Below are 17,504 nucleotides of genomic sequence, written 5' to 3'. Positions count from 1 at the left end.
ACATCTAGGGTATGGACCCAGTTGAATACAACACCATACAGGGGGTGAGAGGTGGTATACCCGCCGCAAAAACAAGAGATGGGGAGATATGCGTCTCACCTGCAAGGACTGGTGGGCGGGGCCGGGCCGGGCCGGGCCAGGTCATTGGTGGGCGCGGGGGCCACTGGTGGGCGGGCGGTGGGACCTGTCACTGGTGGGCGGGGCCGAGGGCGGGGCGGGGCAGGTCTTTGGTGGGCGGGACCGAGGGCGAGGCTGGAGAACAGACGCTAGTGGGCGGGGGCGGAGCGGGACGGACAGGCCATTTATGGGCGGGGCCGAGGGCAGGTTTGGGGGGAGGACGACTGCTGGTGGGCGGGGCGGGGCCGGCCCCCGAGGAGCCAGAGCCAGAAAGCAGGTGTCTGTCGCTCGGGGCGAGACTTAGCTGGAGTGACGGCCTCCGTGAGACCTTGGGATGCAAACGATGGGTGAGGCTCCGCAGTCCCGGGCTCCCTAGACCGGAGTGGGATGGGCGAGGCCACCGACCTGCTTGAGACCGCGGAAGCGGGGTGGGCATGCCGCCCTCCCGGCGGTAGCGCGTCCTCCGTCTGCAGCCTGCGGAGCAGGCCCAGTCCCACCGGCGCGAGGGTGGGGCCCCGAGAACGGGTCGCACGTGGTCTCTCAGGATTCCGGGAGCCCCAAGCTAGAGAAGCAAGCTCGCGGGGGCTCTGGGGGCACGCGGGTCTCAGGCCTGGCCAGGAGCGCCTGCGGGTGAAAAGGTCAGCCCTGGCGATGGAGGATGCAGCAGGACCTGAGCGGGCCTGTGCCCCGGGGGGTCAGGGGAAGGGGCCTGGGGTCGCGCTGCCCGCACTGAATCCGCGCTCCACCTGATTGCCTTTGTGTGACCTAGGGCGTGGACTTCACCTCCCTGTGCCTCAGTTTCTGGGTTTGGGAAGGAGGGCGAGAGTGCTCCAACTTACTGTGAAGATGTGGGGAGATGGGCCACCCCATCGGGCCTTCCGCGAAGACTTAGAAAACCTTGGCCATTGCTTATTACTCTGTTTACTCCAGTTTTACAGGAAAGAAAACTGGGTCAAGAGGTTTTAGTGACTTGCTCCAGGTCACACAGCCATAAGTTACAGACCCCAGGCCTAGCTAACCCCCATCCCCGACTTATTCTAAAAAATTCTACAGTGAAGCCCTCCCAAGGTTTTTCTTCACCCAGTAGACCCATCTTGCCTGTCCCTCCTCTGGGTAGTCCCACACCCACATCCGGCTCTCTTTATTTCAGGTCTCATCTCAGAGCTGAAGCTTGCTGTTCCCTGGGGCCACATTGCGGCCAAAGCCTGGGGCTCCCATCAAGCCGCCCCCGTTCTCTGCCTTCACGGCTGGCTGAACAATGCCAACTCCTTTGACAGACTCATCCCTCTTCTCCCGAAGGGTAGGCCTGGGGGCTGAAGGGAAGCCAACGGGTGAGGCAGCAGGTCTGCAGGAGCATCAGGAGTGGGGGAGATGGCTGACCTGGATGCACCCACTCACCCTCTCCCTCTGTCTCAGACTTTCATTATGTTGCCATGGACTTCGGGGGTCATGGGCTCTCATCCCACTACAGCCAAGGTTTCCCATATTACCATCAAAACTTTGTGAGTGAGGTCCGGAGAGTTGCAGCAGGTAAGCAAGAGACAGAGCCTGTGTGTTTGTCTGTAGGGGTTGGGGGTGGCATGGAGTAGGGAACTGGGGAGGTACTCTGCAAGTGGGGTGTGATGGCCAGGAAGCAACGCTGGCCTGAAAGTGCTTTAGGGCCTGGCCCCAATTCTGCCAGCAACTCATGGGTGACTCTGCGCAAGCTGGAGAAAGCTCGCTTTTTCCCATGAGTTCCAACCCCTCAGTGGCCCTGGGGGCCCTTTCAGGGTGTTTCCTGAGTGGAGCGTCCCAGGGCATAGGGACTGCGAGGCTGAGGGCAGGTGGGGGAGGCTGGGCCCACCCTGACCTGGCTCCATGTGTTTTCAGCCCTGAAATGGAACCGGTTTTCCCTCCTGGGCCACAGTTTTGGTGAGTACACTTTGCCAGGATGTGACTGGTGTCAAGCTGTGGGGCTGAGAGGGAGAGGACTAGTACACAGGTACCTTTCTCCTTCACCCCTGGGAACTGCAAGGAGACATAAAGGAGTTCGTTAGACACTGACCTATGGGCACCATGCCCAGTGGCCTCAGGCAACTGCATGGATGGCCACTGTCTCCTGATTTGAGAAGGGAAAGAGAGTCAGGTCTGATGCAGGGGCCACGTGGCCCCAGAGAGGGAGCCTCAAGTTTGATGGTGAATGCAGAGCCCTGCCTGCTGGTGTGAGACAGGAGTTGGGTGCTCTGGCTGGGGGGAGGTCCACCTCTGGGAAGGAGTCTTGGTAGGACTCGGGGAGAGCTGGGGAATATTCGCCAACTACTCTTTTCTCCCCCAGGTGGCACTGTGGGTGGAATGGTGAGTAGATGGCTTTGCAGTGACCACCTCTGGCCTCTCCTCCCGGTGGGATGGGGAGAGGAGGAAGGGGTAGTGAGTTTCAGGCAGCCCATTAGTGGTTTGTGCCAGCTTCCTTTGGAAGGACCCATGATAATCACTATTGTGAGGACATTCCTGATGGAGTTAAGTGTTTCCACACTGCCCATCCTCTCTGTCGCGGAGAACCCTGGAGAATCCAGCTGTCACCGGGGTTGATGCTGGGTGTGGACTGTCGGGGGAGGGGAGAGAAAGGTGCCCTGAAAGGGTAGGAGATTCCCGGTGGCCTAGTGGTCAGTACCCTGTCCCCACCCAAGCGCCAGTGTCCCCAGGGGACAGTCTGAGTCCTTCTCCTCCTTCCTCTCCTCTTCATGCTTCCTTTCTTCCATGTCACATCATAGTTTTCCTGTATCTTCCCTGAGATGGTGGACAAACTCATCTTGCTGGACGCCTTACCAGTTGTCCTGGACACGAATGTAAGGACGGGGCTTTCGCGCACCATGTCGCTGGGTACCTGGGTCCCAGGTAGTGTCCTCAGCCCTGCCCCCCTTGGCGGATACCAGGGAGGCAGGAGGAGGTGGCAGAGGGTGGACAAGAGGGCTCAGGGTCCCCTCCCCCGCCCCCGAGGGCAGGGTTGTGCTACCTATTCCCTCGGAGTAGGCAGCAAACAGGGCCATGGGCCTGTGTCATCCTCGGAGGCCCTGCTTGTGGCCTGGAGTCTGCAGAAGGCCAGGTTGATCACAACAGCAGGGGTGGGAGAGGGGAGGAGCAGTGGGCTGAGGAAACCCTAGTTGGATGGGCCCACCTGCACTCAAGTGCCCTCGAGGTGTGCACCCACCGCACAGCTGCACACAGGGGGCCTGAGTGTGGACTGATGGGCAAAGCGTTGACCCCTCCTGCCAGCACCACCAGTGACGACCACCAGGGCTGTCTCTATGTCTGAGTCCTGGCTCTGCTCTTTTCCTGCTTTGTGACTCCGGGCAGGTCACTTTGCCTCTCTGGGCCTCAGTTTCCTCACCTGTAAAATGAGGAGGCTGGACTAGGGCAGGGGTCCGCAGCCTCTGGGACCTAACGCCAGATGATCTGAGGTGGAGCTTCGGTAGTAATAATAGACATAAAGTGCACAGCAAGTGTAAAGCGCTTGACTCATCCCGACACTGGCTCCCTCCCCCGCCTTGGTCCGAGGAAAAATTGTCTTCCATGAAAACTGGTCCCTGGTACCAGGAAGATTGAGGTTCCCTGGACTAGACGATGAGGAGGCACCCTCCAGGAGTCTTTCTGACGGGAGTCTTTCTGTTCCCGAGGGCTTAGCCTCACACAGCTCCTTCATCAGTTTCAGTTTTCTTGTCCATAAGATGCCCACAGATTCCTTAAGCCAAAGATTCCAAGAATCACAGCTGTCTCTTTACCACCACACGCCCAGTCCTGGCACACAGTAAGTGCTCAGTAAGTGTGCATTGCGTGAGTGGAGAGTCGTGGGTTACAGTGAGGATCTCCGAGACCGTGGTAACCACCACTCTGGCATCCGTATTGGTTTCACCCACTGAGCTGACAAACACCGTGCCCGGGGTGGGGGGCGAGGAGGGGCTTCCTCAGGAGTTTCTGGTGACTCTTTGCTCCTCCCCGTCTCCTGCCTCTTCCGGGGGTGGATGGAGGAGTCACTTCCCATTGCTGTTCCAGGCAGTGGACCTTGGACGAGGCCAGGCTGTGCTGAGAGTAAGCTGGGCTGGAAATGCCCAGCTATACCCAGCTGTACTCCCCAGGCTGTACCCGCTCAGCCAGTTCCTCTCCACCAGGTAGCATGAGAGTGTCAGTTAGAACAGATGAAACTGCCATTCGATTGGACCCTAATAGTGCACCTTCGCAAAGCACTAGGCAGTTACCAGAGCTGTCCCTTCCCCTCCGTCTTCAGCCCGACCCCTCCAGCTCTCCTGGGCTGCAGGCTGGGCTGGGTGGCTGTGACAGAGGCGGACCACTTGCTCCGGGTCACAGGGCTGACAGGCAGGGGCTGATCCGGTGCCCTGCCTTTCTCGGGTTCAGAGTCTTCTCAGGCTAAGAGGGTGTGCCGCTGAGTGGAGGGTGGGGCTGGGCGAGGTCCTGGGTCCCCGCCCGCCCAGCAGAACCCATGGGGGGCATTTAGGAGATGGACAACTTGCTGACCTACAAGCGGAGGGCCATAGAGCACGTGCTGCAGGTGGAGGCCTCCAGGAAGCCTGCCCAGGTGGTCAGCCCGGAAGAGATGCTGCAGTGGTGAGTGGCGGGTGGGACCAGTGGGGGCCAGAGACCTGGGGGAGCTATGGACCACTGAGGGGGCAAGTCTCTGGGGCCCAAAGGAAGCTCCATCTCCTAGTCCCAAATCTGCAGCAAGCCAGTCTCTGTGTGCTCACCTGGCGCTTCTTCGCCACCCCAGCTGGGCTTTTGTCTGCCCTCATTCACCCGACACTGTGGCTGTGCCCTTCGCCCCACCCCTCCACAAGCTCTCTGCCACGCCTGGTACCCACACACACAGACAGAGACACTCACACAACACTGACGCAAACATCCCCATTGGTACAGGCGCGTGTCCTTGGCGAGTGGCCTTTCCCCACCTTCCTCTCCTTCCGCCTGGCCCCCCACCCCCACCCCAGGCATCCAGTGTCCCCTCTTCCCCAGGTTCCTGAAAAACAACAGCCACGTGGGCGAGGCGAATGGGAAGCATCTCCTGCAGAGAGGAACCACACAGGCGGCCACGGGTAAGGGACTCGCTGTTCAAGGCTGTTGCTTATGGGCACTGTCCTTTCTGAGGAATGACAGTGGCTAAGCTTTACTGCTGCTTGCTCTGGACCAGGCGTGATCCTAAGTGCTTTGCAAAAGTACCTCCTTTAATGCTCCTACTGACTTATGCGTGCTAAGTTGCTTCAGTTGTGTCTGACTCTTTGCAACCCCGTGAACTATAGCCCACTAGGCTCCTCTGTCTATGGGGTTCTCCAGGCAAGAATACTGGAGTGGGTTGCCATGCCCACTGCCCTATACTCATCCCATTTAAAGTAGGAGAAACGGAGACTCGGAAGTGCCAAGCAGCTTGTGCTAGGTCAGATGGCTGCCTCACATCCCAGAAAGCCACATCCTGTGCGGAACTTAGTCAGGGGTCTGAGGGCTCATTGTCGAGGCACAACGCTGCCCTGCCGACCAGGAATAGAACCTGTGCCCCCTGCAGTGGAAGCGTGGTGCCTTAACCACCGAACCACCAGGGAAGAGCCTGCTGTGCTATAGTTTTTCTCAGAAGTTGCCAACCCAACTTAGGTCAAGGGGAATATACCTGAGGGGTTTGCAACCTGGTCTTGTCTTAGTCACCATCTCTGTCCCTCCCTGCAAATCCATCATGGAGAAGGGAGGTGGAAGGCAGAGGCCTATGGGCTCCAGCTCCCCTGATGGCAGAAGTGGGCTAATCTGGAATAAAATAGGGCACCTGGCGAGGCTGGGGAAGCCGATTAGGGCAGCCCGGGGTCACGTGAGACGGTGAGCAGATGCTGAGCCAGATGTAAAGGGGGTGGGAGCAGAGGAGAGAGGCATCCTGGGCAGTGGGCAGGCGGCTGGATGGCTGTGTTGGGACAAGCCCCTCCACAGAAGTGTGCCCCTTCGAGGCCCGGGGTTAACCTAAAAGCAGACCAAGCAGCCTCCCAGACCCAACCAGACAGGGTGACCCCGGGGAGCTGGTGTCCCAGGCTCCTCCTGAGTCCTGACCCCCTGACAGCCCCCCACTGCATTCTGGAGCCGGTCACACCCCCATCATCCAACCCAACCCCCCAGGATGTGTGTTTCTTTCCTAGGGCTGCCGATACAAAGCCCCACAGACGGGACGGCCTACACAGCAGACATTTATTCTTACAGTTTGAGGCCAGAAGTCAAGATCAGAGTGTTGGCAGGGCTGTGACAGGCCGTCTGTGCCTCTCTCCTGGCTTCTGGTGGCCTCAGGCATTCCTTGGCCCGTGTGTGGCCCCGTCTCTCTCCCCAGGTCTTCCCAGAGCCTGAGATGAGAGCACTCTAGGAAAAAAAAAACAGCGAGTAAGAAGGCCAGAGTTGGGGCCGAGCCTGTCCTTTGCTCTCTTCAATAGAAGGGCCTGGGTTGACCTCGTGGAGAAGGTGACCTCTGAACCCAGTGATGCAGGGAAACCTCCAGGAAAGGCTTGAGGCAGGAGCTTGATTGGGCTTCTGGGAAAAGCAGGAGGCAGCAAGCTGGGTGAGGAGGGAGGCCAGCTCCGATTTTATCTGCCTCTTATCTGCCTTCCTGTCATAGCCCTGGCCCAGGCCGTCTAGAAACAAGCTCAGTTGGCGGCAGGTGGGGAGAGTCCTGCTCCGGGTGGTTTTCGTGACCACGGACAGCCCTGTGTCAGCACTCGGCCGCTGCAGCTCTGACTCGGTCACTAGCTGGGCTGCCCTGGGGCTGCAAGCGTGATTTGCTTTGACTTGTGCACTTGAAGCACAAAAATTTGACATGAGGGACATTTTGAATAGGTCGCTCGCATTTAGAATAGAAAGATTGTGTGTGAAAATGGAGAGTTCCAGTTTCTTTTTGTTCATTTATTTGGCTATGCCAGGTCTTAGTTGCAGCACGCGGGATGTTTAGTTGTGGCATGAGAATTCTTAGCTGTGCAGTGTGGGATCTAGTTCCCCAACCGAGGATCAAACCCGGGCTCCCTGGCGTTGGGAGCAGAGTCTTAGCTGCTGGACCATCAGGGAGGTTTTCTTTTGAAAAACGGAAAGACCTGGCAACACCTTCAGTATAGGCAACAGCAGCTGGACGGAGACCCTGCTATGTGCTGGTGGGTGCAGCACCCACTCTGCCCAGCTCCTGTGGGTGTTTGAGTCCGTGACCTTGGCAGGTGCCAGCAGAGAAAGGGAGGGGTGTGCCACCTTCCCAACACCTCCCGCAAGCTCTCCAAACGCAGAGATTTCTATGGGGCTTTACCCCATAGGCATGCATCTTTGATTGTTAATTCAGCCTCTGCTGCTACTGCTGCTGCTACTAAGTCTCGTCAGTCGTGTCCGACTCTGTGCGACCCCAGAGACGGCAGCCCACCAGGCTCCGCCGTCCCTGGGATTCTTCAGGCAAGAACACTGAAGTGGGTTACCATTTCCTTCTCCAATGCATGAAAGTGAAGTCGCTCAGTCGTGTCAGACTCTTAGCGACCCCATGGACTGCAGCCCACCAGGCTCCTCCGTCCATGGGATTTTCCAGGCAAGAATACTGGAGTGGGGTGCCATTGCTTTCTCCAATTCAGCCTCCAGTCCCTCTCTTGTCCCCGAAGGACTAGGGTGGGGCTGAAAGTTCCAACTCCTAATCATGGCTTGATCTTCCTGGTGACCAGCCCCTATCCTAAAGCTTTCCAAGAACCACCCAGGATCACCCCATTTGAACAAAAGACCCAGCTATTGCCCAGGAAATCCCAAGAGATTTAGGAGTTCTGTGTCAGAGACCAAGTGTTAGGATAAAAGATGCCCCTAGCATTTCTCCCGCTTTAGGAAGTGACAGTTTTTAGGCGCTCTGGCCAGGAGCCAAAGAGCAGGACTGAAAAATGTGTTGTATTATATCACCACAGCACAGTCTCAAACTGTCGGCTGTTGCAGGGAAGGGGGGAGTCTAGGGTTCTCATAACGTCTCCTGCCTTCAAAATTATTTTCTTATGAAATGTACATTTCATGCAACTTTCCAGGGATTTCTAAACCCTTGGGGTGGGGGAGCGTCCCTCACAAGTCAGGGACTGGGCCAGCCTGAGGGGTTCCAGCCACCAGGCCAAGTTCAACCTCAACCCTCCCTGGTTCCTTCCCAGTAAAACAGATGCTGGCGTCTGCCTCTGTGTGGTTGTTGAGGGAATTAAATGAGGTGAATTGGCACAAAGCCCTGCTCAGGGCTGCTGGCACGTGCTGACTGTGGGATCGGACTCTCACTGAGAGAACACCACGCACCAGTCTCTTTGACGACCAGGGATGCCGGGGCCGCTTGCTCTTGGACCTGGTACTTGGACTCCTTATTTAAGTGACAGCTGCTGTGGCCCACTGGTCTGAGAAACACTGTTCCTGCCCTCACAGAGGCCACTGTCAGAGGAGAGGCAGGCAGAAAAGCAGACAGGTGCGGAGTGCCCAGGCGGGGCGGGTGTCAGCTGGCGGCGAGGCTTGGAAGAGATGGAAACGACCTCAGGGAGGGGCAGGGCCTCAGGGCAGAGAAAACAGCACTGTGGGGTCCCCAGTACCTTGGAGGTCACCCCACCCCCGAGATAAATGCCCCCCCTTTTAAGTCTTTTCACATCCTCTGAGCAGCAGAAGCTCAGGCTTGGAGGAGGGAGCAGGGCAGAGAGCCTGGAGGCCAGGGGACCCGGGGTCAGCTCCAGTCCTGCACACGCAGCAGAGCCTGTCATCTGTGCAGGGAGGTCGTGGCCGGAGCTGAAGGCAGCCCAGAGGCCTTGGCCGTGGTTACAGCAGACAGCGGTGATTTAGTAGCGCAGTGACCAGAGAGTCTTCCAATTACATGCTCCTTCTAAGTATTTTGAGTGACAAATGCCCAAGAACCCCTACCGACAATTAGCTGTGGGACTGCCCTGGTGGGCCAGTGGTTAAGAATCCACCTGCCAATCAGGGGACACGGGTTCCATCCCTGATCCTGGTAGACTCCACTTGGCAAGGGGCAACAGAGCCTGTGAGCCCACGCTCCTCATCAAGAGAAGCCACGGCAGTGAGAAGCCCACACCACCACGAAGGGCAGCCCCCACAACCAAAGTCAAGTGCACGATGCAGACCCAGCGCAGGCAAAAATCCATTTGAAAAATCAGCTGTGGACAAACAAAGAGACCAAATCCCCTTGTCCTCATGGAAGCTGTGACCTAGCAGAGGAAAGAAGCACAGAGGGTAGATGACAGAACGCATTAGAAATTTCTGGGAAGAAGGGAGAGAAAGAAATCATCTGCGGTCCTCTGTGCAGGGAGGTCGGGTGTGAGGAAAGGTCCCCGGAGGCCTGGCTGGGAGCGTGATGTTTGCGCAAAGGCGTGTGTGAAGGAGGAGACAGCCTTGCTTCCCAGGCAGCACGTCTGTGGGGTGACCCATGTCACTGCATTCTCTCCCCGACTCAGGCCCTGCACTACTTAGATCAGGCTGCCTCCAGGCTCTGAGGTTCCTCACCCTCCCTGACACCCTACAGCCCTTTCTTTTTTTTTTTTTTAGTATGAAAGAACACATGGAAAAGTGTTTGTTTTATTGGTATTAGAGGGTAGTTTTAATATAAGCTAAATACAAATGATTGTTAGATACTCAGACCCTTATCTTGCTGAACAATATGCCAAGATCAACCTTGAAGCATTTATACAAATGAAAATGTTTTCATTTTTAGAGTGTCCTCAATTAACTCTAAGGACTCCGTGTACAAATGCAAAAACTTGAACTTATCAATGATCCATCAAAATGTTGCACTACTAATAACTGAGCAGTAAAAAAAAAAATTGTGATTTTAAAATTAAATAGCTCCGGGTAAAAGCATGTAATTTCCCACATCTATTATCTTTGTATTCTGCACAGAGTTCCAAGACAAAGATTGCTTCTAGCTTTGTGCCCTACCAGAGAGGATGACCCATGTGGCTGGCTTATCACGGCCTCTTATCCTTCTTTCCTGAGAGATCCTTCACTTCTTTGGGGGGGCAGGAATCGGTTTCCCTGGAATTGAGTTATAAAAGGCTGGTTCTGGATAAGAATTCCCACTATAAAAACCTGTTCATTCTTTTTCTGAACCCATTCTTTGTGCTTTTCTTCAGCAGTTATCTTTCTCTTTTTATGTTCTTCCACTTCTTTCTTTTTTTTCCAGCTGTTGATTTAATTCCTATTGGTCTTGGAGAGTCTCCTAGGCAGGCATGAGGTGGCCTCACGCTGGGGACTTGGACACTTGTGCCAGACTAGCTGGGAGGGAGCTGATGGCGGCTGCCATCCTGACTCCTGCAGCCCTTTCTTGAGGGGACATTGCCCAGGCAGGAATTGCTGGGTCACATGTCACTGTTCTGTGCTGTTCTTAGTTGCTTAGTCGTGACAGACTCTTTGCAACCCTATGGACTGTAGCCCACCAGGCTCCTCTGTCCATGAGAGTCTTCAGGCAAGAATACTGGAGTAAGTTGCCATTTCCTCCTCCAGGGGATCTTCCCCACCCAGGGAACCCAGGCCTTCCGCATTGCAGACAGATTCTTTACCCTCTGAGCCACACAGGGGATTAGGTGGCCCCCACAGGGACGGTGGCAGAGAACCCAGATGGAGCTGGGACCACCCAGGCCTCCCCCCAACACACAACCTTTCTTTTTTGGCTCGATTTCTCTCCAACAAGTGATGATGTTCTTCTTAGCTCTTTGGTACTTCCTGGGACATAAAGATCCCACTGAACATTTCGGGGTTCCCAGAGATGAGAGTGTGACACCAGGTGGGTAGTTGTTCCCACCACCACCACCGTCACCCTGTACTTTCTCCAGGATGGCCTGGAGGCACCTGCATGGACCACTCCAGTCCATGGCAGGGTAGCTATGGGCAGGCTCTGCTCTGAGGAAGCCCGAGAGGGTGCTCAGGGTGGTCCCTGCGGGCCCAGACTGAAGAGGAGACGAGCCCTGGCTGGAAGGACCCAGGGTCCCTGGGGAACTGAGCTGTGTCTCCACCCCCCTCCACTAGCGACCAGCGAGGCTGAGTCCACGTGTCTGTGCTTCCTTTCAGGTGTGTGGCTGAACAGAGATCGGAGGATCACTTTGGTGAGTGCTACTGTCTTCCCAACCCTTCACAGTGCCTGTCAACCTCTTTCCTTTTTTATGGTGGTAAGATATATATATATATATATATATATATATATGTATGTATATATATAGCATGATAAATAACCGTTTTCAAACCATTCATAATGTACTACTCAGTGGCATTAAATACATTCATGATGTCGTGCAGTTGTCACCACCCCAAAATTGTTCAGTTCAGTCGCTCAGTCGTGTCCGACTCTTTGCGACCCCATGAACCGCAGCACGCCAGGCCTCCCTGTCCATCACCAACTCCCGGAGTTTACCCAAACCCATGTCCATTGAGTCGGTGATGCCATCCAACCATCTCATCCTCTGTCATCCCCTTCTCCTCCTGCCTTCAATCTTTCCCAACATCAGAGTCTTTTCCAATGAGTCAGCTCTTTGCATCAGGTGGCCAAAGTATTGGAGTTTCAGCTTCAACATCAGTCCTTCCAATGAACACCCAGGACTGTTCTCCTTTAGGATGGACTGGTTGGATCTCCTTGCAGTCCAAGGGACTCTCAAGAGTCTTCTCCAACACCACAGTTCAAAAGCATCAATCATCATCCCCAATAAAACCTCTGTACCCACTAAACACTGACTCCCCCATCCTCCTCCCCCAGCCCCTGGAAAACACCGGACTGTTTTCTGTCTCTCTCAGTTGACTCCTCTAGGTGCCTCATAGAAGTGGGATCACACAATGTGTGACTTTTTGTGTCCAGCTTCTTTCACTTAGATAAGTGTTTTCAAGGTTCCCTCGCATTATAGCATGTGTCGTAATTTCATTCCTTTTGTGTCTGAGTAATATTGATTCATGGGGTCGCAAAGAGTCGGACACGACTGAGCGACTGAACTGAACTGAACGGAACATGGACATGGGCCTCCCTTGGTGGCTCAGCAGTAAAGAATCCCCCTGCCAATGCAGGAGGCATGGATTCGATCCCTGGGTCAGGAAGATTCCCTGGAGAAGGGAATGGCATTTTTGCTTGGGAAATGCCAGTGGACAGAGGAGCTTGGTGGGCTACAGTCCATGGGATCTTTGCCTGGGAAAGATTTTTTTTTTGCCTGGGAAATCCCGTGGGCAGAGGAGCTTGGTGGGCTATAGTCTATGGGATCGAAAAAAGTCACCACCACTTAGCAGCTAAACAACAATAAAAAATATGGATATACCATTCATCCATGAAGGCAAGGCCTGCTGTTAGAAAGACACTCTACCCAGACAAACACAGACACTCTACCCAGACAAACACAGACACTCTACACAGACAAACTCTTGTTCTAGGGCTTTTTTTTAAATATTGTTCAGGTGTTTACATGTTATTTAGTCTCGAAGTCGTGTCTGCTGCTTTGGGACCCCATGGACTGTAGCCCACCAGGCTCCTCTGTGCATGGGATATTCCAGGCAAGAATACTAGAGTGGGTTGCCAAATGGTGACAAATGCTTAGATGGGTTTGGAATGACTGGAAGGGCAGTAGGAGTTCTGGGGCAAGCCAGCCGGCAGCTGGGGGAGAGCATGGTCAGAAGTCCCTTAGGACAGGTGGGCCCCAGGAGGGGGGTGGAGAAGGGAAGGATGCTCAGGCACTTGTGACCACACAGGTGAGACCTTGGAGTCGGTTCTGGGCATCTGAGGGGGTTCCTGCTGGAGGGTTTGAAGACTAAAAGAGGAGAGAGAGAGGGACTGGTTAACAAGAGGCCTTAGAGGACTTCCCTGGCGGTCCAGTGGCTATGACTCTGCACTTGAGGGCTCAGGTTTGATGCCTCGCTGGGGAAGTTCTGCATGCAGCAGGGTGTGGCCAAAAAACAAGCAAACCAAAGGCCTCAGAAACCGGCAGGTGGTCTGGAGGCCTGCGGGTGTGTGACAGGCGTACTCTAGAAACTCAGTCATCTCCACCACAGAGAGGCTGTGTGACCTTGGGCAAGGCACTTACCCTCTCTGAGCCTAAGTTGTCTTGTGTGCAGAAAGAAAACGCATTCACTCGTTTATTCACTCACGCAGCCAGTTGGTGAGCCGACAGGCGGTGTCAGCCCCTGTGCACGCCTTCCTGGGCTTCGCTGGTGGGAAGACCAGCTAAGGTCACGCGCTGAGTGACCAGGCGCTGTGTTGTCACTTCTGGCGCTCGCAGACTTGCTTTTTCTGCAACTGTGTAAGAGAGTAAAATGCTCTACACTGCTCGCACTAGAGGAGGGACGTTCTGGCCCCAGGGAGCCCGCTGAGAGCTGTCGCCCAGGCCCAGGCGTGGACGTGAGGCCTGAACCAGGGCATCAGCCAAGGGGATGGGAGTGTTCGAGTTTTGGTTTTGATCCAGCTGGAATTTGTTCTCAAGCATGGAGGGGTTGTTGCTTGTTGTTTAGTCGCTCAGTTGAGTCCAACCCATGGACTGTAGCCCGCCAGGCTCCTCTGTCCATGGGGTTTCCCAGGCAATAATATTGGAGTGGGTTGCTGTTTCCTCCTCCAGCAGATCTTCCCAACCCAGGTCTCCTACATTAGCAGGCAGGTTCTTTACTGCTGAGACACTGGGGAAGTCCATGGAGGGGTAGGGATCCATTTTCATTTTTTTCCCAGAGGAACACCAGTGGGTCCACCGCCAGTTAATCTGGGCTGACCCCACCCGGGTTCACTCTCTGTGGCTTGTCTTCTGAGTGCCCATCCTTGGCGGGGGAGGTAGAGCTTACGGCTTGATCCTAATCATCAGGGTCCTGGAGGCCCTGATGGAGAAGTCTTCCTCCAGGGAGAGTCTCCTGGCTGGCCCCCCTGGGCCTGAGTCAGGCCATTGCCCCAGCTGTCCACCTCCCAGAGCGCAGTTTGGGTTTTTTTCCTTAAGTTTCTGTAGTAGTACTACCCTTGCCAGTTTATTATTTTTTAGAATATTGATTCACTTTTTTATTTATTTGGCTTCATCGGTTCTTAGCTGCGGCACAAGGAGTCCTCACTGTGTCCTGTGGGCTCAGTTGTCGAGGTGCAAGGGCTGCGTTGCTCTGCTGCATGTAAAGTCCGTTTCCCCACCCAGGGTCGAATCTGCATCACCTGCATTGCAAGGCGGATTCTTAACCGCTGGACCACAGGGAAGTCAGTTTGTTTGTTTTTGAGGGTGTCTGGAAATGCCCTTCCAGCCTCGGGGACTGTGCCCACCGTCCCACAGCTGTTCTGCAGGGGGAGCCGTGGTCATCACAGGGCCCAAGGGTGAGTGAGGGCCACCCACAGATGGGAAAACTCCCCTTGGGGCAGAAACTAAGTCACCAAAGAGACAAATTCCAGGATGGGCCTGTCCCTGCCCTGTATGTCCCATCGATCTCTTTGTCCACATCAAGTCACATGTTCTAATTCCCATTTCTTTCTAATACGTTTTGATGGTAGAACTAGTCCACTCTCCTTGTTCTTTCACACATTTTCTTGCTTTTTCTTGCATAGTCTCCCTTCTGAATGAAGTTTAGAGCCATCAACTTCTGTTAAAAATTATATTGGGAAGAGTTTGTGGAATACTTCGGGAATTTAATTATGAAAGTTATGAATGAGGATCTCCCAACTTATAATAAAGGCACCACCTCAGTTCAGTGGGGGGCGGGCAGTGGGTTATCTAGATGGAAAAGTATGACCCTAGGTCCCTGCCTCACACAATATACAAAAAATTAATTCATCATGGATCATAGATCAAATATGAAGAGTGAAACAGTAATGTTCTAGAAGAAAAATTAGGGAATGGCTTCATGACCTTGAGGTAGACAAATATGTTTTAAGTAGAACAATACACATACATAGACCATGAATCAATGAAAATGTTGATAAATACAGCTTTATTAAATTTTAGAATTTCTATTCATCAAAATAGAATATATTAAAAAAAAAAAAGAGGGACTTCCCTGGTGGCTAAGACTTCATTCTCCCAGTGCAGGGGTGCTAGGTTTGATGCCTGGTCAGGGAACTGGATCCCACATGCTGCAACTAAGACCCAGTGCGGTCAAATAAATAAACACGAATAAATATTTTTTTAAAAAACAGAATATTAATGAAAAAGGGGACTTCCCTCGTGGTCCAGTGGCTAAGACTCTGCGCCCCCAATGCAGAGGGCCCAGGTTTGATCCCTGGTCAGGGAACTAGAGCCCACGTGCCACAACTAAGACACGACAGAGCCAAATAAATAAATATTTAAACACACAGGTTTACTGAAGGACTCATATCTGAAATACGTAAGGAACTCCTACATATTAATTAAGATTAGAGGCTGACAACCTCAGTTTTAAAAACTGGCGAAAGATTTGAACAGACCCTTTCTGAAAGAGGCCATCCAGATGGCCGATGAGCACACGAACGGTGCTGGACGCCGTCAGTTATTAGGGCAACGCCAATCAAAGCCCCAGGGAGAGACCTCCACACCCGCTCCAGAGCAGCTAAAACCGAAGTCCTGACAGTAAATACCAAGTCTCGGTGGGGATGTGGAGAATGCAGAACTGTCCCACACTGCGGGAGGAAGGATAAGGTGATGTAGCCATTTAGGAAAACCGGCAGTTAACTACTAAAGGAAAATATATGCAAATTCTGTGCCCAGCAATCTCAACCCTAGATATACATCCGGCAACACTGCGCGTTGTGTGCTCCAAAAGACATGGCAACTTGATTCTTAATAGCCCCAAAGTGGAGATCACCCAAATGTCTGTCAACAATAGAATGCATAAACTGTCACACATTCATACAGGAATGTGAAAAACACACATACAAACCAAAAGAAGCCCGAACCCCAAAAGAACACTGTGACTCCATGTATATGAAGTTCGAACAGCAGCAAAATTGATGTAGGGAGCTAGAGGTCAGAACAGGTGGTGTCCTTGGAGAAGACCCCCCAGAGGGATTCGGCTGGCTGCTGAGCAGTTCCAACCTCCATCTGGGTCATGGTTACATCCTTACGTGACACATGTATCCATGTGTCAGAGGCCATGATGAGGTAACACTCAGGTCTGTGGACTTCACTTTAAGTTACACTTGAATTTATTGTTATTGTTGAGTTGCTAAGTTGTCTGACTCTTTTGCAGCCCCATGGATTATAGCCCATCAGGCTCCTCTGTCCATGGGATTTTTCAGGCAAGAATACTGGAGTGGGTTGCCATTTCCTTCTCCACGTGATCTTCCCATCCCAGGGATCAAACCCACTGAATCTCCTGCATTGGCAGGTGGATTCTTTACTGCTGAGCCACATGAGAAGACCACACTTGAATTATGAAAGAAAAATGTAGATCAGGGAATGGAAGCGGACTAGGAAAAGAAGGTCAAAGGAGGGATGGAGAAGAAAAGAAAAAAGAAGCCAGAAGGAGATAAGATGTGCCCAGCAGCTATCCTCAAAGGCTTTTTGGAGCCTTCATATTATTGCCTTTGAGGAAAGCACTGCACAAACCCAGATCTGTGTTGTTTTCACGTCTGGAGACGTGCATGGCGGTGATATCCTCAATCTCTGCCTTGGGGACCTGCATGTAATTCTGTTGAGTGCCTGCCTGGGCCATTAAGCCAGAGGGTCCCAGTCCTGGTGGGAGAAGCAGGATTAAAATGAGGCTGAGAGACTGAGCACCAAAGAACTGATACTTTTGAGCTGTGGTGTTGGAGAAGACTCGTGAGAGTCCCTTGGATTGCAAGGAGACCCAACCAGTCCATCCTAAAGGAGATCAGTCCTGAATATTCATTGGAAGGACTGATGCTGAAGCTGAAACTCCAATACTTTGGCCACCTGATGCGAAGAACTGACTGACTAGAAAAGACCCTGATGCTGGGAAAGATTGAAAGCAGGAGGAGAAGGGGACGACAGAGGATGAGATGGTTGGATGGCATCACCGACTCAATGGACATGGGTTTGGGTAAACTCCGAGAGTTGGTGATGGACAGGAAGGCCTGGCGTGCTGCAGTCCATGGGGTTGCAAAGTGTCGGACATGAGTGAGCGACTGAACTGAACTGAGAGACTGGGGGAAGGGGGCGGGGCAGGCGGCAGGATTCTGCCACCATCTTCTGTCACCTTTTTTTGTTTAGTCCCTAAGTCGAGTCCAACTCTTTTGTGACCCCAAGGACTATATATAGCCCGTAGGCCCTTCTGCCCATGGAATTCTCCAGGCAAGAATACTGGAGTGGGTTGCCATTTCCCTCTCCAGGGGATCTTTCCAACCCAGGGATGGGACCCACATCTCCTGCCTTGGCAGATGAATTCCTTACCGCTGAGCCACTTGGGAAGCCTGACTATGACACAGTTGCTCTGCCTTTCTGATCCTCCGGGGAGGAGATAACATGTGGCAT

At 53.6% G+C, this 17,504-nt stretch overlaps 1 protein-coding gene across 6 annotated transcripts in view; it reads left to right on the top strand.

Moving 5' to 3' along the window:
• Positions 1-281: 281 nt before the first annotated feature.
• The window catches only part of SERHL2 (serine hydrolase like 2), a 21,702-nt gene continuing 4,479 nt past the window's right edge, over positions 282-17,504 (top strand). Inside the window, exons 1-10 of one of the 6 annotated variants that reach the window (XM_043881772.1) lie at positions 290-464; positions 1,268-1,417; positions 1,534-1,647; positions 1,987-2,028; positions 2,432-2,451; positions 2,868-2,942; positions 4,607-4,716; positions 5,119-5,198; positions 11,179-11,213; positions 14,244-14,416. In XM_043881772.1, coding sequence (XP_043737707.1) covers positions 452-464; positions 1,268-1,417; positions 1,534-1,647; positions 1,987-2,028; positions 2,432-2,451; positions 2,868-2,942; positions 4,607-4,716; positions 5,119-5,198; positions 11,179-11,213; positions 14,244-14,416 — 812 coding nt within the window. In that variant the 5' untranslated portion in view covers positions 290-451. Of the gene's footprint in view, positions 465-1,267; positions 1,418-1,533; positions 1,648-1,986; positions 2,029-2,431; positions 2,452-2,867; positions 2,943-4,606; positions 4,717-5,118; positions 5,199-11,178; positions 11,214-14,243; positions 14,417-17,504 lie in introns of all 6 variants that reach the window. The other 5 variants (XM_043881770.1, XM_043881774.1, XM_043881773.1 and 2 more) reach the window with 5 other exon arrangements.

This window comes from Cervus elaphus, chromosome 22 (genome assembly GCF_910594005.1).
Source record: "Cervus elaphus chromosome 22, mCerEla1.1, whole genome shotgun sequence".
NCBI classification, from domain to species: domain Eukaryota; kingdom Metazoa; phylum Chordata; class Mammalia; order Artiodactyla; family Cervidae; genus Cervus; species Cervus elaphus.
Note: the sequence above shows the minus strand (reverse complement) of the source record. Positions and strands in the feature narration are given on the sequence as shown.